This window comes from Zootermopsis nevadensis, unplaced genomic scaffold (genome assembly GCF_977971745.1).
Source record: "Zootermopsis nevadensis isolate Lab colony 2312 unplaced genomic scaffold, Znev_1.0 Znev_ptg000031l, whole genome shotgun sequence".
In the NCBI taxonomy this organism is placed as follows: Eukaryota; Metazoa; Arthropoda; class Insecta; order Blattodea; family Termopsidae; genus Zootermopsis; species Zootermopsis nevadensis.
Window position 1 is genome coordinate 7,073,716 of NW_028259163.1, and position 21,144 is coordinate 7,094,859.

The following is a 21,144-nucleotide window of genomic DNA, read 5'->3' on the forward strand; positions in this document are numbered from 1 at the left end:
AAGATTAACCCCATATGCGAATGAAACTATTGGGGATCATCAGTGTGGGTTCAGACGAAACAGATCAACGATTGATCAGATCTTTTGCATTCGTCAGATACTAGAGAAAAAATGGGAGTTCGGTGGGACTGTACATCAGTTATTTATAGATTTCAAAAAAGCCTATGACTCTGTGAAGAGAGAAGTGCTATATAATATTCTTATTGAATTTGGTATACCAAAGAAGCTAGTGGGTCTAATAAAAATGTGCTTAAATGAAACCTGCAGCAAAATTCGAGTAGGTAAATATGTATCTGAGACATTCCTCATCAAGAACGGTCTAAAACAAGGAGATGCTTTGTCTCCCTTGCTCTTTAACTTTGCGCTAGAATACGCCATCAGGAAGGTCCAAGGTAGGCAGGAGGGTTTGCAATTGAACGGGACACATCAGCTATTGGCATATGCTGATGATGTTAATTTATTGGGGGACGATATAAATACAATAAAGAGGAACGCAGAAGTTTTACTAGAGGCTGGTAGACAAGTGGGGCTGGAAGTAAATTCAGAAAAAACTAAGTACATGTTAGTATCTCGTCATCAGAAGACAGGCGGGCAAAATTATCTTAGGGTAGCTAATAAATCCTTTGAAAGGGTTACAAAGTTCAAATATTTGGGAACAACAATAACAAATCAAAATGATACTTGTGAGGAAGTTAGGAGGAGACTAAATTCCGGAAATGCTTGCTACTTCTCAGTCCAAAATATTTTGTCTTCCCGTCTGATTTCTAAGAACCTGAAAATTAAAGTATACAAAACAATAATCTTGCCTGTTGTTTTGTATGGGTGCGAAACATGGTCTCTCACTCAGAGGGAGGAACACAGATTGCAGGTGTTTGAGAATCGGGTGTTGAGGAGGATATTTGGGCCTAAGAGGGAAGACGATGGGGCGTGGAGAAAACTGCACAATGACGAGCTTAAAAATCTGTACTGCTCCCCCAGTATTGTGAGGGTGATTAAGTCGAGAAGAGTGAGATGGGCGGGACATGTAGCGCGCATGGATGGGACAAGAGGTGTGCACCGGGTACTGGTTGGGAAACCTGAAGGGAAGAGACCGCTGGGGAGACCTAGACGTAGATGGGAGGATAATCTCAGGCGGGATCTATGGGAGATAGGAGTTGAAGGAAACTGGATTTTGTTGGCCCAGGACAGGGTCCGGTGGAGGGCTTTGGTTAATTCGGTGATGAACCTTCGGGTTCGGTAAGCCATCTAGTTAGTTAGTTAGTTTAACTAATATAACTAACTAACTAGATGGCTTACCGAACCCGAAGGTTCATCACCGAATTAACCAAAGCCCTCCACCGGACCCTGTCCTGGGCCAACAAAATCCAGTCTCCTTCAACTCCTATCTCCCATAGATCCCGCCTGAGATTATCCTCCCATCTACGTCTAGGTCTCCCCAGAGGTCTCTCCCCCTCAGGCTTCCCAAATAGTGGACCCAACCAACCAGATGGCTTACCGAACCCGAAGGTTCATCACCGAATTAACCAAAGCCCTCCACCGGACTCTGTCCTGGGCCAACAAAATCCAGTTTCCTTCAACTCCTATCTCCCATAGATCCCGCCTGAGATTATCCTCCCATCTACGTCTAGGTCTACCCAGCGGTCTCTTCCCTTCAGGTTTCCCAACCAGTACCCGTTGCACACCTCTTGTCCCATCCATGCGCGCTACATGTCCCGCCCATCTCACTCTTCTCGACTTAATCACCCTCACAATACTGGGGGAGCAGTACAGATTTTTAAGCTCGTCATTGTGCAGTTTTCTCCACGCCCCATCGTCTTCCCTCTTAGGCCCAAATATCCTCCTCAACACCCGATTCTCAAACACCTGCAATCTGTGTTCCTCCCTCTGAGTGAGAGACCATGTTTCGCACCCACACAAAACAACGGGCAAAATTTTTGTTTTGTATACTTTAATTTTCAGGTTCTTAGAAATCAGACGGGAAGACAAAATATTTTGGACTGAGAAGTAGCAAGCATTTCCGGAATTTAGTCTCCTCCTAACTTCCTCATGAGTGTCATTTTGATTTGTTATTGTTGTTCCCAAATATTTGAACTTTGTAACCCTTTCAAAGGATTTATTAGCCACCCTAAGATAATTTTGCCCGCCTGTCTTCTGATGACGAGATACTAAGATGTACTTAGTTTTTTCTGAATTTACTTCCAGCCCCATTTAACTAATATATAAACAATTAAACTAAAGCAATTTAATTAAAAACACTATATAACTAACACAATTTAACTTTCTACTAAAACAATTAAAATATTGAACTACAATATAAACAAACAACTTAATTAAAAACACTATTTAACTAATACAATTTAACTTTTTTACTAAAACAGTTAAAATATTTAACTAATATATAAACAATTAAACTAATACAATTTAACTGTCCACTGAAACAATTAAAATATTTAACTAAAATATAAACAATTAAACTAAAACAATTTAATTAAAACACTATTTAACTAATATAATTTAACTTTTTCACAAACAATTGAACTATTTATCTAAAATATAAACAGTTAAATCAAAAACAATTTAATTAAACAGTTTTTGACTAAACAATTTACTGTTTTCATTACAACAATTTAACTATTTAACTGAAACTATTTAACTTTTCAACTATACTACTACTATACTAATTTAGCTGATTCACGATGTCTTAAATGGCCGATGCAAACATCACGTCATCCATTTCTGGAGTCTGCAAAGGAAATAAACATTTGGATCAGATCAGAACTGGAATTACGGCTAACAAGTATGCAATTGCATGCAGCTAAAGTTTATGAACATATTTTATAATTTTTATTCTTAAATATATAATATGTGAACTAAAAACAATTTAACTAAAGACACTGTAACTATTTAAATAAAACAACGTAAGTACTTAACTAAAGGAATTTAAGTATTTAACTAATTTAACTAAACCTATCTAACCTTTTAATTTCAAACTACGTAACTAAATGGGCAGATTCGTGATTCTTCAGTGAAGGACGGAAATTCAATGTTGTCCATCCCTGGGATCTGGAAAAGAAATAAACATTGGATCAGAACAGGAACTGGAATTATGAGTAACAAGTATGGAAACACATGCAGCGCAAGTTTATGAACATATTTTATAATTTTTATTCTTAAATATATAATATGTGAACTAAAAACAATTTAACTAATACAATTTAACTTTTTCACAAACAATTGAACTATTTATCTAAAATATAAACAGTTAAATCAAAAACAATTTAATTAAACAGTTTTTGACTAAACAATTTAACGTTTTCATTACAACAATTTAACTATTTAACTTTTCAACTAAAAATGCCCTAATTATACTAATTTAGCTGATTCACGATGTCTTAAATGGCCGATGCAAACATCACGTCGTCCATTTCTGGAGTCTGCAAAGGAAATAAACATTTGGATCAGATCAGAACTGGAATTACAGCTAACAAGTATGCAATTGCATGCAGCGAAAGTTTATGAACATATTTTATAATTTTTATTCTTATATATATAATATGTGAACGAAAAGCAATTTAACTAATACATTATTTAACTTATGTTCTAACAACAATTTAAGTATTTAAGTGAAAACAATTTAACTATTTAAGTACTTCACTATTCTCAAATGGTATTGTGATGACTTCTTCGATGACAGACGCGAGTTGAACATCGTCCATTTCTTGGTCTTGGGTGCGGCTATTCGATGTCTCCGTCATGTGTCTAATGTGGTATAAGTACGGGCGCAACATATGTGCATACCTGCAAAATGAATTACAGAGATATATATAAGTAAATTCAGTTGTAGTGGAACTTGTTTATTATAGTGTTCATAAGGTACAAACGTTAGGTTATGTTGAAACCTGTTTATAAAGCTGTATCTTAATTGTAGACTCTCTTTATTGCATTTCATTCTTTTACCACTAATGAATTTTTATGCCCATAAGCCATCTCATGTCATCCACCACTCGCGTATTAGCATAGGACTCGGGACAGCCATAGAACTTTTAATTACTAAAACACCTTAATGGAAACATGGCCTTCAGCTTCCAGGACATTTTCCAAATGTAACAGAATCACCAAGTGTAAACACCGTTGCTATGTGGCACATCACACAGTACTCTTACTTACCTCGTAATTGTCTTCACTCTGGTTGAAGATACTGTCTCTTGTCTGACTGGACGTAATAGAGCCGACTGGTCGTCGTGGTGGAGGGCGTGGCATCTGGTATTTCTTTGCCATCACGTCACTCCACTTGAGTCCCTGTAGGATGAAGCACAAACGTCAGTGACATGGACCAGACTGTTGATTGCAGAGTTAAAGTATGGGGAGGTAGAAGGGAGAATGCTTCGAAGTAAAAGACCCTTCAATCACGGAGGAAGTACAAGGAATTGAATTGCAATCTTCTGCTTGGATATAAACTTTGGACTGCAGTTACAAGGAACTTTGGGGACATCCGATCTTGCCTTCAAGGATCAAAGAAAATTGTTGTGTACTGAGAGACACCTTTGAAAATCTGCTCTGGCAATATATTATGCGTCACCTTTCTAAACCTTTTACTGCGGTCTTACTGCTTATGTACTGACGGTGTTAGGCCCATCACATAAGTTATTTTTATTTGTCTGGGAATGTAAATTATGCTGAACTTTCCAAACAACGAGATTGTCCAGAATAGTGTCAGAAGGCATGAACTGCTCTGCTGTGCCTCTGTGCTTGATTTGCATGGACAAAGCACAGTTCAGAACTGAAACATGTGTATATTCTGTATTATTTATTATACCATGTCAGACATGGGATAAGAACTCACGTCAAAGAATGGATGCCACTTGATGTCCAGTGCGCCAAGTCTGCAATGTGGTTTCTTGTCCAGGAGGTTCCAGACAAGGTCTGCCACATCTGGCGACAACCATGTGGGAATGTCTATGGTGTCACATACGATTTTACTGTAAAAGACAGGCCCATTGTATTTACCATTTAAACATTCTTATTAAACATGCATTGAGAATTAGTATTTCTAATGCCTGTGACGGTTCCAGTAAACTGCTTAGTTATGTGTAATTTGCATGGAGAACTCTGATGCAGGTCATACAAGAGTCAAGGAAAATTGTACTTGTCAAAATATGTTAGTTCTTAGCTTTTGCAATACTTTAGTTTACAGACCCCTTACATTATATCGATGTCCTGCACAAATTTGCTTTCGTAATGTTTGTGCTTGCATTTTGTTTCCTTGCCTAAGGCTAATTATGCATATGATTAAAATGTGCACCTGCTTTCCTGGCATTGAAATAGACAGTAATGTGTTGGCCGCAAAGGTATCTGCACGTAACTGTTAATACGAGACTGATGTTCACAGGGAACACGTTCGTTGGGTCATCGATACTTACGTGTAGAGTGTTTGCAAATCTCTTTTGTTGGCATCAAATTCAAAGGGCCTGTGGCCTGCCAACATCTCATATGTGACGACTCCCACGCTCCACCAGTCGACTTCCTGCAACAGTTCAAATTGCACTCATTTTCACTTCATCACACGGTCAAACATTTTCATTAGGGTCTCCAGAATCAAGAAAAAAATTGTGGAAGGATCTGCGTTGTTCATTTCTTGCCTCCAGTTTTATATTGAACTTTCCCGTGTATGACTTGTACTCATTCTTCATTTATCTGTTTAATATAGGAAGAGGTTTGATTCCTATTGACATGGAGACTGCTGACGTTTCTTACATTTTCCGATGAATGTGCAATGAGAAACATGGAAATCATTTGGTTAAGCATTGTTTAAATTATCATTATATGTTAAGCAATTCTCAAAATATCGCCCGTGGACAGACTTGGTTAAGCTAACAGGAGCATTTTCATAGAGTTTGGTTGTGGAAGTGCATAAGATTATTTTACATTTCCTTCATACCTATCAAATTGTTGTGAGTTCGCCAAATTTGGTAGAATGCTTCTATGTCTCGTGCTGTAAACTGATTACTTTGATTATGCATGTGTCATTGCAAGCTCCATGAAGATTCCATCTGTGCCTCCAAATCCTCAGAATATTATAGTGCATTGCCTTAATAGTTTACATTAAACTTACTGCTGGTTCAGTGACATAAAACAATGAGCTCATTATTCTCGCACTATCAGGGTATGAGATACTCACAAAGCTGTATCCATTGCCTCGCAGCATTTCTGGGGCCATGTAGTGGGCTGTCCCACACACGGATTCTGCACGTTTCTCCTGTTAACAGAAAAAGCATTTTATATAACCGTAAAAGAGATATCAGACAGGAAGCAACTAGAAATTAACTGTTTGGTAACCGGAACAAAGCTCTGAACATCCACTACTTGGCATTGAAAACAGTCAATTCCTTCATCTGCTGCCCTCATAACCTATTTCTCTAAGATCCCTCTTCATGCTGTATTCCCATCTGCTCCCCTCTTTTCCAAGTTAGCAACGTGCAGGAGTTTCTCCCACCTATATTTTGCGGCATTTCCTCTCTCCCTAGATGTCCAGCCCATTCTAAGTTAACTCCATAAGCGCCCTATCATTACAATACTTGGTAAACTGTAACAAACCACATACTTTGTATATTTGGATGCACTGCACGGTATGCAAGGTCCTAACACATATTTTTTCATTAATGCTAAAAAATCTAAACTAACCCCAGTTTGAACGAAATTTTCTATGACTCTGTTAAGAGAGAAGTGTTATACAATATTCAAATTGAATTTGGTATTCTAAAGATGCCAGTGAGTCAAATGAAAATGTGCTTAAATGAAACCTGTAGTAAAATTGGTATAGTTAAATATTTATCTGAGTCATTTTCCACCAAGAATGGTCTGAAACAAGGAGATGCCTTGTCCCCATTGCGCTTTAACTTTGCACTAGAATATGCCATCAGGAAAGTCCAAGACAGGCAGGAGGGGTTGCAATTGAATGGGACACTTCAGCTAATTGCATATGCTGATGATGTTAATTTATTGGGTGATGATATAAATACAATAAAGAGGAACACAGAAGTTTTACTGGAGGCTAGTAGAAAGGTGGGGCTAGAAGTAAATTCACAAAAAACTAATATTATGTTTGTATCTCATCAGCAGACAGAATTATCTTAGTGTGGCTAATAGATCCCTTGTAAGTGTGGCAGTTCAAATACTTGGGAACAAATCAAAATGATACTCATTAGGAAGTTAGAAGGAGACCAAATACTGGAAATACGTGCTCCTGTTCAGTTCAAAGTGTTTTGTCTTCCGGTCTGATTTATAAAAACCTAAAGTTTAAAATATACTATACAATAATTTTTCCTGTTTTGTATGGGTGCAAAACATGGTATCTCACTCTGAGGGAGGAACATAGATTGCAGATGTTTGACAATAGGGTGTTGAGGAGGATATTCGGGCCTAGGAGAGAAGACGATGGGGCATGGAGAAAACTGCATAATGGTGAGCTTAATAATTTGTTTTCCCCCCAATCTCTTCAGGGTGATTAATTCAAGAAGAATGAGATGGGTGGGGAATGTGGCACGCATTGATGGGGCAAATGGTGTTCATTGGTTATTGATTGGGAAGCCTGAGGGGAAGGTCCACTAAGGAGACCTAGACGTAGATGGGAGGATAATCTCAGGCAAGATCTTTGGGAGATAGGAGTTGAAGGAGACTGGATTTTGTTTCCCCAGAACAGTGTCTGGTGGAGGGCTTTGGTTAATTCGGTGATGAACCTTCGCGTTCCGTAAGCCATCTAGTTATTTAGTTAGTTGGACTAGCCCCTTGCTCTATCCTCCTTAGCATCCAGTATTGCCCTTTCTTCAAACCACTTGTTAACTGATGTAGTTTCCGCAAAGTAAGAACCAGGCTTATTTATCTAATATATTTCATATCTGGTATAGTAAACAGCATGTTAATGGTGTATGAATTGCATAACAGCAATAATTTATGAAACTCTAATAGAGCTATAAGTATTAGTTCTGAGTTCATCCCCTCTAATTGAAAGACCTTGTTACATTTGTTTACACTTTTTCCATTAAGAATCGCTACATAAAGATTTTGTCCTCCTGTAAACTATCCAGTCTTAAACAAGGAGTAGTGCCAGACAGAGTGTGGTCCATGTAGCCTATGCGACCCTGTAAGTAAACCCAACAAAAGATAAGGTGGATTTAACTTTACCTTTGTGTGGCAGTTGAAGATTTTACACAGCCCATAATCAGAGACTGCGATGTGGCCGCGTGCATCAATCAGGATATTTTCTGGTTTCAAGTCACGGTGTATGACACCGATCTGAAAGGAAGAAATTAACGAGTTATTTGCATAGTGTGATATGCTGCTTTTTAACCTTTACACGACGGGGATTTAAACGACAAAATGGTAGTAGCCCTATTGGGGTTTTTTGCAGGTTTTTAAACTTTTGTGCACACTCCACGGAAAACTTTAATATTATCTAAAGTAAACATGATAAATTCACGAAATAAAAGCCATATTTATTCGAATAGAACAGAGAAAAAATGCAGTTAATATCTTAATTGCCTAAATAGGCCTTAGTAACTTTATTTTGTTCTTTTGAAGCTCATTCGACATGATAGAAGCCATGGTTGTGAACTAATGACCACACAGAAAAAGTTGTTTCCGCTACTTCAGTGGATACACATTCTTTTCACCCATCATGAGGAAGAACGTGAGAAACTTTGAATAGGGGGACTGAAAATGAAGCCCAAACCCACTTGACATAAACAAAGTTAATTGCTGTTTATAGTTTCCGGGTTGACAGCTCAGGTTGAACTTGTGGGAACCCTACAGAAAGTGATTCAATATCTGCAGCCCCTAAAAGAGGCCAAAAGACGTAGCCAAGTCTACTTACAGTGTTGCAAGTTTTGAGTTCCGCACAGGGAACGTTCATAGGGCTGAGTACACAACTTATGTCCCAGACAAGGAACGCTAGTAAGATAAAGGTTAATGTGGCAGAAAGTTGTAGTACTACTATTTTGCATTTCTGCCTTATAGCGCTTAAACTAAGATGTCATATAATATTGTTATTGTTGATTACCACAGAAAATAAAAATGACATTGAATAGAATAAAAAAGTTATAGCCCCACATTCACTTAAGTAGTTTAATGCAGACAAGTGAGGTGATGTCTGAATACCTGATGCAGGTGTTCAACAGCCAGGACTATCTCCGCTAGGTATAGTCTTGCTGCAGTCTCTGTAAACTTGCCCCAGTAACGCAGCAAATGGAACAAGTCTCCACCAGGATAATAGTCTGGAAAAATAATAATGCATTACTGTTACTGTAAGGACACTTCATGATACTAGGGGTACTAGTGAGTGCTACTGCGTTATCTGTTGAATTTGACAATGGAGTTACTGCAATGTTTTCCTCTCCAGAAGACTGGAAACAGCAGATTTGTTCGTCAGTGGGGGATGGAGCACAATCTGTAGACAGAGACAAAACTCACAGCCCATGCAGGACACTGCACTCGATGTTTGAGAAGCAAATAAATAATACGCTGACCCTTCGTCCTCCGGTCGACATGGTGGTCACTCCTTGTGCTACCCATTCTAAAATGATTCAGTTGTTATTGAAACTTATTTTACTGCTATGTACACTATAGGCTACTATAAACAGTTATAAATTCTGAGTAAACATGATTCCTCACACGAAACATAAGTGATAGGACAGTGTGTTAACACCACAGCACGCAACTGGTGTTGACTGGAATCATTCAAACTGATGTACACTCAGTACACCAGACCACCGTGCTCAGCAGGAGGATTTCCTATATCATACATACTGTCTGTCTGTCTGTCTAAAGTTATAACTATCTCAAACTTGAAGGCATCCTGAATGTGGTCCTAAAAACATTAAACGACACGAAGAACACTCCCTCCGTTGCAGGTGCTGGCAGTGATCATTGAATTAAAAAGAGAAACTAAGAAATGCCGAAACTAGAAAAATGAGGTGAATCGCTGGAAAACTAATGAGTGTCAGCTGTTGATTTCTCTTGTGCGTGTTAGGAGGGATGCGCATCACTGCAGATGGGCACTTGTGTATGAAGGTCAAGATAGTTCTTCGCTCAGATAGACAGTACATTTATCTGCAAACTTTCCATGGATTCACATCTTAGACTGACTACAGGATGTGGAATATGGGACATACAGATGTGTACAAATTAAAATAGCAATTAGGTTTCACGGAAGATAGAGGTTTAATAACGATTTTAAGATGTTGCACTAAAAGCACTGTTATGCAGAAGATAGGCCTAAGTACAGCAAATTTGTCCGTATAATCTTTAATAGTTTTGACACTAGTGAACAGAATTTTGAAGGTTTTGATTCCAGCAGAGTACGCATATTCTGAAAACATGGAATGTTAGGAATTTAAGTTTGAACCTGGTTCTTATTCTTTGTGTTATCAGGGTGTTGTACCTCTGCAACTATGTAAATTTTACAGCATTACTTGGCACTACAACGCACTGACACTTCTGTTGTTAAATAGTTCACTTTGCTTCTCAACCATCCTCGAATCAGGAATTGTTTTTCATGTACTCACCAAGTGTGAGACAGATCTTTGACTCTGTGTTGAAGGCGTAACAGAGTGCTACCAAGAATGGAAATTGGGAGCAGAGTTGATGGACGTAGCACTCTGTTTGGTATTTGTCTCGGTCGCCTTCAACGGGAATATCCATGATTTTCATCGCATATGTCTTGTTATTATCCATGCCACAGTTCTTCCTCGTCATGAAAACTTTTCCAAAACCTGTAACAGCACACGGTTATGATTCTTGTTGCTTTCTGCTCAATAGTGGTCTGAGGTATTTGTAGACTGTCCCTTTATAAAGATCATAATTGTTTATAAACGTTTTGGGTAATATCAAACATTTGTGTGATTGTGTGCATTTTGTGCTAAAATTATGAATTTGTGGGTCTTTATGTGTACCAAGATAAAGACACAACGGTTAATAATGGTTACCATTTGTCAGTCCACTCTTTCCAGATAACATTCAAGAAAATAGTCGGCAGTAAGAAAAAGAATGGTATTGTTGGCAAAATGTGTATTTTCATTTAATTTAAGCATAAAAGAATTCTGAGTTGTTTCCAACTGTTCTCAACCACACCATGACGTCTTGAAGCAAGAAAATATTTCTGATGCTTCATTTTGCTCAAACATTAATAAAGATTTGGTTCAGAGTTTGTCAATGTTGTGGTTAGATATCTAACCACTGATCATAATCACATGTCTGAATGCAGTAACAGCTGTTGGTGCTACGACTTCTACTATTTTGCCCATTGATCTAGAGGATTACAGAAAATCAGGCCTATATTTATCAGCAGAGATAGGCAAGTGTTAATGGAAATTTATACTTACCTCCTTCCCCTAGAAGTCTCAGCGGGTTAAAGTCTCTCAGCTTTGTTGCGTAAGGCCGCAAATTCTTTTCTGTAACAAAGTTTTTAAAATTACAGCCATGTTCTAAGGCATCCTACCCATGATCAAAATAATTTTCGTAGTACGCCACATAATTTGCCCATTGAATGGACCGTCCATCATAATTGAAGAGGAATGTTACCACAGATGGTGGTGACCTTCCTGATGTATTAAATTACAGTCTGTAGGACTTGTGTAGTAGGCAATTCTTTAACTAAGTGGTCTGAAGTTTTGTTGTCTCTAAAAACAGCCTGTAATTTAAATTGAAGTTTATAATACTAGTCTATATTGTGCCGTACATATTGGCATTTCCACTTCCTAAGAACTGCTCGGGTAGTCCTAATGATAGTTATTATTTCTGATGGTTTCTAAAAATTATACATTGACCGGCATTAGTCTCAGGAAACAAGGCACTGACAAGATGTCAAATACACATAAGACATGACTGTTTTGTGTTTACTCACAATTTTTTGTGCAATAACAGATTCATATGAAGAACTTATGAAATACGGTGCAGCAATTAGTATTTGGACGGCTTAATTATAGGTTCAGTTATAACTTAATTGCCAAGCATGGTCTGCTGTCAGAATGTAAAGCGTAATTGTGAGGTAATTGTTCAGAACTCAGGTCTCATACTGACAGGAGCAATAATTCATGTACTTGCTGAGTGTTCGAACCAGTTAGGAGATGATTTTAATATTATCTTCCTATGTTTGTAGTGCAGTCTGTTAAATAATATTTAGTGTGTTTATTAATTTTCTAATTCAGGGACGTTGGGTTTACAACTTCATGGTCGTTGGTGTGGTACCATCCATTAATAACATTTTCAGTAGCATAATTTGGTCATGTTCTCCACTGCAGGAGATTATGATCATTCTTAAATAAAAAGCATTGTGCCCACTTGGAAAATATTTGATATCGTTGCCACTATAAGTAGCAGCCTACAGTTGGAAGATTAATCAAGAGTAATAACAACACCTGCATATGGGAAGCTGTGGTCAGCCATTTCCAGTCATCTCAGAGGCTCAAAACATATTTACCTAAAATCCATCGTAATGTTGCCATGCCACCTCAATGAAGTGGCCAGTTATAATAAATATTCTTTCAAACACAGTACATGCATGCCTTGTGCATCAATATTATTGAAATGCCACCTTCCTTCCTTTTATTATCCTAAAAGTAACATGAGATGCACATAACCAGCAAAATTTGGTGCTATACATGTAATAATTGTCAACTGAAATCTTCATTCAACATTATTTTCCTTAGCAGTTTGTTTACAGACATTTGCAATTAACCATTATTCTCGTAACAGATTAATGCATTGGAAATTAAAGATAAGAAATATGAAAACATGACTCCATTCTTCCACACTTTGTTGACGGCATTCTAAAATTTCCATGCAAGAAATAGCATGTTTATGAACTTAAAAGCAGGAATATAAATATTGTCATCTCTGCTACATTGTATGAGCATCTGACACATCCTTTATATAAACCACAAATTAAGATATAAATAGATGATAAAATCTATTAGCTCAGATATGTACCATTTTCATATGTTCTCGTGGCATCAGGAGCAAAACTGTCCAGTATCAAACATTTTACTGCCTGTCTTTTATGAGCCAAATATTCCCCTTGTTAACAGCAAGCAACACAAAATGATAAGATGTTTGGTCACGTACCTGAGGGTCTGTCCTCCGTGAAGTCCTTCTCCCAGTTCTTGAGACTGTCATCGTCCCAGTTTTCTGTGGCACAGTCCCAGTCTTCCACATTTTTGTCGTACCAGGCATAAAGTTCGTCCCTGTCCCAGTCAGAGACAGGTTTGTTGTTCCAGTTGTGAAAGTCTCCGTCCCAGTATTTGTCACAGTTTTTCACGTAGTCATCCCCATGGTTGACGGGGCACCCCATGTCTTGGTCCAATTCAGTGCTTTTAGAAAACTGGAAAGAGAGGATATGACAGGCAAATTAGTCACCCCCGTAATTTAAAATGTTCTCTTTAACACACTATCGTTAGACACCCTCAACTTAAAATACATGTAGCAGCATCCCAGATGACAACTGCCTTCTCAGTCATCTTTCCTTGATGTGAGAGATCGAGTATAAAGTTTCAGTTCTTGTGTTTTTTTAACTTTACATTTATTACATTTCTTGATAGATTGCAGTCTGTAAGATAAAATATTCTGAACTGCACAGTAGCAAGTATTCCCAGAATTGCTCTTAGCCGCGCCATTTGTAGTGATAATATCATTAAATGTCTGGTGCAGGGACCTGAATGGTTGGTAGCTGCTCATGGTGACAATAAATTCCCTGCATCCACAGAATCTGACATTCATTACCTTTTTCGTAGAAATCCATCCCTGGGACCTATCTTAAAATAGTTGAACCTGTATCAAAAGTAATAATAGCAGGTCTACATGAAGTTGACTTTATAAAGCCCATTGTAAATGTTACACTGAACTGGCCTTCAAAGAATTTGCTTTAATTTCAAATAATAAAACCAATGAAATGAAATATAATCCTTTAAGTACATATTTTTTATTTACTTTTCCAATTTGCAAATGTCAGGATATTCGGTCTCTGGGCACAGATGTGAATCTAGGACTCTCTAAATATGAAGCAGGAGTGCCAGCAACAACATGTGAACCCTAAATTGTCAGTAAACATGACTTTAATGAGTTGAGTGTTTTGACTTTGCAGAAGATGGTCTGTTTAGTGTACATTAATGGGAGATCAACTTCTGCCCCATTGTTCTGCAAGGGTATGGAAACTAGGTGCTTAATATTCTCTCTTGAAGAACATTTCTGATGGACCCTATCGTCTGAGCATTCCATGTGAATGTGAAATGGAAGTTGTGTGATATTCTGTACAAAATATCCAGCCACTGTATCCTAACCTCCTGTGCAAGATCAATCCAATCCTCATCCTCACACACTGTCTATTTAAATATTAATCAAATCCAACTAAGTCTCCCAAGTGTGCTACATTCACCATCCATTTCATCAGTGTAATAGCATTTGTTAAATACTACAATTTATATTGCTCATTGTTAATCATTTCCCCTCCTGTTATTGCCTTTTGAGTGGACTGTCTGCTGATGGAGTAACTTGTAATAGTTGCAGGCGTATTGTCAACCATTACATTGAAACACTTTATTAAACTGAACTTTGAGGCTGACAAATAGGACGGAAAGTAACTAAACTTGAGCCTCTTCTGCCTAACAAAATTTGCACATTACAACCTGCGGTGCCAAGCTATACATCTTGAAAACAATTTTTTAAGCTACTTTCCTTTCACAATGGTAATGCCAGCTACAAAATCAACATACATTGTGTGTATTTTTTGTCCTTTAAGCATTTCAAGCACCGATCGATTTTAAAAAAAAATTGGTGTGAATATAATGCCACTTGTCTTCTTCCACACACTAGGACCACTTCATATGGAGATCCGAAATATCACACCGTGATATAGTTTTGGAGAGAAAAGCCCGCAATTTCTGAAATCCTATATTTGTAGAATTTGTTGTAGCGAATGGTGTCTGCGTAAAATCTGCATTTGGTGTGAATATGATAACTAGCAAAACCACTGCAAACTGGAAACATACATGTAAAGTTTGCCTGGCGATATGCTTTAGAGCAAAAATATACCTATAAATTCTACATGCAGTAATATTTCTTGCTAAACATTTATAATATGGCAATGATACAGAACTGTGTATGAATGATTTGAAGACATGTCAGTAGCTTAAAATACGCACTTTTGTAGTTTTGCAGTCTTATCTCAAATTCTGATCCGAAAAAGGATTATATATTATTCTATCACTTGTATTTTATGTTGTGTTGGAACAGGCATTCACATTAACCACGAAAGAAACTAAATATGTTGGAGCCGAAGGCTGTTCACTGTATATTACTTACCCAACTCAGCAAAAATACTGTGCGCCGGTTGGATTTAATGGTCCACATGAAGAAATGTGAATTGTCCTTTTTGTGGTACACTTACTTTTTCTGTCCAGTTCTTTCTTCCGCAGTTTTCTTCGAAAAATTTTCCAAACCGTTTTGCTCACATTTCAAAACTTGCAACCGTTGTTGACGAATGGCTGTCGCGCAATACCTGGCCGCAATCGATACATGTATCGATTGTGAGTCGAGTTTTAGTAACGAAGTATTCGCTATATCCGACAGATGTCGCCAGCGTGTAAGAACTCGTATCAGGGTATTGATTAGTATAAAACATTGTTTTTGGACTTTGAACTGTCTGTTTGCCTTGGATATAATTAAACATTTTATGTATGATGTACACAATTAATAAAAATAATTGACACCATCTGCAGAACTGAGTGGAGACAGTCAAAAAAAGAAAAATGTGTTGCATAACCGCAAAAAAAGTCTGTATAATTCAAAGAAAGACACCCAAATATTTCAGTAAGCTTTGCAGTATATTCTTGTGTGTGTGTGTGTGTGTATTGTTCATCAGGGCATGAGTTCATGAAACGATAAGTATGTGTACAACACTTAGAATGAGAATTGTATGTATGGTGCATAGACACTGAAAGTATTACTTCTAATTGAACTTGTTGGTGATATGACAATAGAGTACAAACAGTACATAATGACAGACTAACTCGATGACAATGGTTCCGAGGCTCATTGAAAATTTTCCTTTTTTTAAGTTGTTATACTTTTCTGCATCAAGTCATGAGAATTGTAAATGCTGGCTGCAAATGCAGATCTACAAGTCAACTTCAAATACCTCATAAACTGTTAAATTACTCTATCAGCAACATACACATCAGTAGAATACATGCGTACATTTTTATTTAATTGCATGGATCTCTAAGGTAGTTGGATGGTAGTAGGATGTGTTATAAGTATGAAAAACAGGCAGCAGTAGTTCCTGTTTTTAAAAAAGGTAACTCTGCCACTGTTAGTAACTACCGACCCATTTCTATACTTAATACTTTCTCCAAATTATTTGAACTTGTTATTTATGATCATATCTCACATTACATAAAGTCGAAATTAAATCCTTGTCAGCATGGTTTTACTAAATCTAAATCTACAGTTACTAATCTCGTAACTTATCTTGATTTTATTAACCCAATAGTTGGCTCCCAGGGTCAAGCTGATGCTGTTTATTTTGATCTTAGCAGTGCATTTGATCTTGTCCCTCACAATCTATTACTCAACAAGCTCAGTGCTTTTGGACTCTCTGATGGTTATGTACACTGGTTTCGTAGTTACTTAACCAACAGACAATCCCAGGTTCGCGTTTCTGGAACTCTTTCGTCTCCTTTTGTAGTCCTCTCTGGAGTTCCACAGGGATCTGTTTTGGGTCCTCTACTTTTCAATTTGTTTATTGATGATATATGCCAAGTAATTAATCATTCTAAATGCCTTCTTTTCGCTGATGATATCAAAATTTTTCGTGCCATTAAATCTCCCAACGACTGCAATCAACTTCAAACTGACATTGACTCGGTACAAGGTTGGTGCACTGCTAACTTCATGAAACTCAATATTAGTAAAACTACAGTAATTTCCTTCTCCAGGAAAACCACTACTTTGATCTTTGATTACAAACTTTTTCAGTCCTCCATAACACGTACCGATACTATTAAAGACCTGGGAATATTTATCGACTCCAAGCTCCGATTTCACAATCATGTTGACCACATATTTTCACATTGTATTAAGTTGCTGGGTCTTGTTCGCACGTTAACCTTTTCGTTCTCTTCTCTCGATTGCCTGTATATGTTATATGTAACGTTAGTTAGATCCAAGCTCGAGTACGCCTCGGTCGCTTGGAATTCTATTATGACTACTGATGCCAACAAACTGGAACGTATCCAGCAGAAGTTTGCAGCCCTTTGCTACTATCGTTTCCTCCCCCACGTGCATTACAGCTATGCTGATGCTTTAGAGTATTTAAAACTCCAGACCCTGCGTAAGAGAAGGCATTGCAGTGATGCACTGTTCCTTGCGCAGGTTTACCGCGGTTTTAAATGCTGTCCTTCCCTTCTGGAAGCTGTCGGTCTCCGCATTCCTGCTCGGAATCTGAGAGATTTTTCTATGTTCAGTTTTAGCCCCTTGTTCAAAAACAGTCCTTCTGCTAGATGCGCATCAGCTGCTAATGTTGTCTGCAGGGATTTGGACATATTCGAGACGAAAATTGTCACACTTCTTCATATTCAAGTCATTTTTACAAATATCCTAATGTAGTTAGTAGTAATTTTTTGTGTATTTTTTTCGTATTAATGTATTTTATATATTGCTTGTTTTACCTTTTATGTTTTACTGTATTTGTGAGTTTATCTCTGTGCTGTATCTGTACTTGGCCATCAGGCTGTTGATACAGCACACAAATAATAAAGAATTGAATTGAATTGAATTACAAGGGACAAGCATGCAGAGACACAGTCACTAATTTTCGGCCAAGTTTTTGAGAATAAGGCTTAATACAATAAAATACACTAAATATAAAGAGTACATATCCCTCATGTATAAGTACCAAACGAAAGGACGCATAGGATGAATCTTTATTACATTCTCGAAAATAAGCCAGATACAACTGCATGAAGCAGTGATTTGTACAAACAGATTATCTTGCCAGAAATGTAGTCTATCAGTGCGAGGTGTTTTTAGGGACTATTTGTAAACTGCTTCAGTCACTATCTGATAGCAATCACAGAAACTGTTTAACTCAAACCGGTAATTGTAACTTTTATATATTTGAAAGAAAATAAGTCTTTTCCTCGAATGAACTACGTAGCACAGGAGATACAATAAATGATTTGCTATTTTATAGGAAATAATAGTTTCTTTATTGGAATAAACGAGCATATGTTATATTCGTCTTCCTTTCCGTTTGTCAGTAAATATAAACGACGAAGGTTTAATATAAAAGTCAAAATGAGTGTTATTATTAAATAGTTTTTAGTGTTAATTCTTTCTTCGTAGTGCTTTTTTTTAAAAAGGACACAGATTATTTACAAACCAACAGACCGAACGAGTAGCCATATGGTAATACAGGCCGAAGGTTCAACGCCGCTTAAATCAAAACGCTGGATTCGACAAGAGCTTGTGGAATCTGAATTCGGTTCACATTCCGACATCCGATTCCCAAGATCAGTTTTAATATAATAATATTATAAATATTAACATTATAAACTGCGAAAACTTCATATTTATGATATTTTCATTAAACTATATTGTTTACTTTCAAATTCATACTACGGCTTCTGGAAATTACTGCTGGCTCAAGACAGATTTAAATATTCTGTCTCGCGCTCCTGGTATAAAGCGGAACCAAGTGACAGCTGTGATGAAGATCACGAGAATTAAGACAAAATTTAACGCAATATTTTAGAACACTTATGTCTAAAACTGAAATAAAGCAGCTTATAAAAAATAAAATCTTTACTAACCGTTTTTTTAATTATGGAATCCGCTGAAGCTTTAAGACGCAAAATCAATTTTGATGCCTTGTCCTCTTACACAGGAAATACATGGATGAGTGGGCAGTCTCATTTCACTGCCGTTTCAACTAAGCAACATATAAATTAAATTCAAGTAATGTTTAACAAACAAAATATTACTTACTATTTTTAATTAAAAATATACGATTTAGTGCAGTGATATCCCAAACATGATCATATCGAGGTTATAACAACTGTGCTGCGTTGCATTCAAGTACATATTCATAGTAGGCCACGACAGAAGTACACGAACATGGTAGACCAGCAACCGACACCTGGCTCTTATACAAATAGAACAGAAGTTAGGTCCAAGCGTAGATTTCTGTGTTTCGATACGTATTCATAGCACGGAGGCGAGCTTCAATTACTGCCCACTGTCCACTCGCGGGACCAATCAAACCGGACTTTTATTTTTCTGATCCTATTAACATAATGCTGTTTACAAACAACAGCCATTCAGTCTGACGAAAACCAACTTACCTTCGTGATCTTAAAATCCCTCACACCGTGTAGTATTATAACACGAAAGTTGAACATTCCAACAACTTTTACAATTACCTGCTATTTATTATACATATTTGGTTTAATTCAATTCAATTCATTTATTAAAGTGCTTGACAACAGCCAAAAAGGCCAATAACAGCCAAGCACTAACAACAATACAAAAGCAAACAAACAAAGAACTGAAAACATAACTGTACAATATTGATTTATTGCAAAATAAGTCATAACTAAATGTTATAGATAAGTAAAATAATAATTATACTAGAAACAGTTTAATATTGGACAAAAAACATACACAATAAAATGTCATACTAAGTAAACAATAAAAAACCATGATTATTGTTTAAAAAACTGACTGACCTCAGCAAGCAAAATGCAATCTTTGTTAAAGATGTCGATGCTCCTACAGACTGCATTGGCAGCAGAAACACATCTGGCAGAGAGACTGGCCTTGAAATTACGTTGTACAGTAAAGGTAGAGTAGACCTAGTAGGTACGCAGAGACTAACTGAATCAAAAACAGATGAGCAACTAATTTTGCCTTTAAAAACATTGATGAGGAAAAGTGAATCCAAAAGCTTCCTCCTTAAATGTAACGATAAGAAATTTAATCTAACTAATATATCGTCATAATTATAAGCACAAACGCCATTAAAGAATCTAGCGTAACATAGAGATACAAATTTCCTTTGAATCCTTTCCAATCTAAATGAATCAGTATTAGTAATAGAGTTCCAAACAACGGAAGCATACTCAATTTTGGAACGGACTAAGGTACTGTACAAGACCAAAAGGCTATCAACAGTGGAGAAGGAAGAAGTAATGTACCGAATCAAACCTAGCATTTTTAAGCTCTGTGATAATATATAGTTGATATGCTGGTGAAAATAGAGCTTACAGTCCAGTAGAACACCGAGATCTTTAACACAATGGGAGCGTGCCACCAGGTTGTTACACAATTTGTAATTAAAATAAATACTGTTTGTCTTCCGGGTGAATGATATAACAGTCGTTTTACTTAAATTAAGTTGCATCCCATTCACAAGACACCAATTTTCAACTGAATGGATGTCGTCCTGCAACAGTTTGCAGTCATCAACATCGCTGATACTCCGATACATCTTTAAGTCATCAGCAAATAAAAGGCACTGTGAATTATGTATGGAGTCGCAGATGTCATTAATGAATATATTAAACAGTAAGGGGCCTAGGGTGGAACCCTGAGGCACTCCACACTTAACACGATAAGGATACGAAAGAGTTCCAGATACACGAACAAAAGATTGCCTGTCAGAAAGATAACTATGTAACCAATCAACATAACTGGGTGATAGTCCAAAGTTTCTAAGTTTCCCAAGAAGAATACTATGAGGGACTAAGTCAAATGCTTTAGTAAGATCAAAGTATACCGAATCTGTTTGTCCTTGAGTACTAACTGAAGGTAAAACGGAATTAAGGTAAGTAACCAAATTTGTTGCTGTGGAATTAAATTTACGAAAACCATGCTTTGAGGGATTTAATCTGTACTTAAAATTTTTTTGCAAATGATCATAGACAATAAATTCAAATATTTTTGAAAAGTTATTAAGAATAGAGATGGGTCTATAATTACTAACAATGGAACTGTTGCCTTTTTTAAACACAGGAACAACAGCTGTTTCTTTCCACAGGGACGGAAAGGTGGCACTAGTTACACTTAAATTAAAAATATAGGTTAATAAGGGAGTGAAAA

General features: G+C 37.0%; 1 protein-coding gene and 1 long non-coding RNA gene across 7 annotated transcripts in view; one reads left to right on the forward strand and one right to left on the reverse strand.

Moving 5' to 3' along the window:
* Positions 1–3,262: 3,262 nt before the first annotated feature.
* LOC147872062 (RAC family serine/threonine-protein kinase homolog) lies at positions 3,263–19,623 on the reverse strand. 6 transcript variants are annotated; one of them, XR_015538006.1, is made up of 12 exons: positions 15,349–15,411; positions 13,117–13,372; positions 11,376–11,444; positions 10,560–10,766; positions 9,154–9,269; positions 8,182–8,292; positions 6,179–6,256; positions 5,421–5,524; positions 4,844–4,979; positions 4,168–4,299; positions 3,656–3,798; positions 3,263–3,434 (listed from the first exon to the last, which is right to left on the reverse strand). XR_015538006.1 is itself a non-coding variant. In XM_087359280.1 (11 exons), exons 2-11 carry the CDS (start codon positions 13,340–13,342, stop codon positions 3,760–3,762), a joined length of 1,218 nt encoding a protein of 405 aa, XP_087215406.1. In that variant the 5' UTR covers positions 13,343–13,372; positions 19,033–19,623; the 3' UTR covers positions 3,263–3,759. The 6 variants fall into 6 exon arrangements, 4 of the variants coding, with proteins under 4 accessions (XP_087215406.1, XP_087215407.1, XP_087215408.1 ...); XR_015538005.1 differs by having other exon boundaries at positions 3,651–3,798; XM_087359280.1 differs by lacking the exon at positions 15,349–15,411 and adding an exon at positions 19,033–19,623 and having other exon boundaries at positions 3,263–3,798.
* The window catches only part of LOC147872063 (uncharacterized), a 146,000-nt gene continuing 140,459 nt past the window's right edge, over positions 15,604–21,144 (forward strand). The window contains exon 1 of the long non-coding RNA XR_015538019.1: positions 15,604–15,855. This is a non-coding gene — a long non-coding RNA (uncharacterized LOC147872063). The remainder of the gene's footprint in view (positions 15,856–21,144) is intronic.

What these genes read in the sequence shown, in the direction of transcription:
- LOC147872062 (XM_087359279.1), bottom strand. Translation starts at nt 15,396, where the DNA reads ATGTGGACCATTAAATCCAACCGGCGCACAGTATTTTTGCTGAGTTGG. An exon ending in GAGACTTCTAGGGGAAGGAG is followed by an intron (nt 10,767 to 11,375) that starts GTAAGTATAAAT and finishes GTGCTGTTACAG; the next exon opens with GTTTTGGAAAAGTTTTCATG. An exon ending in AAAGATCTGTCTCACACTTG is followed by an intron (nt 9,270 to 10,559) that starts GTGAGTACATGA and finishes TTATTTTTCCAG; the next exon opens with ACTATTATCCTGGTGGAGAC.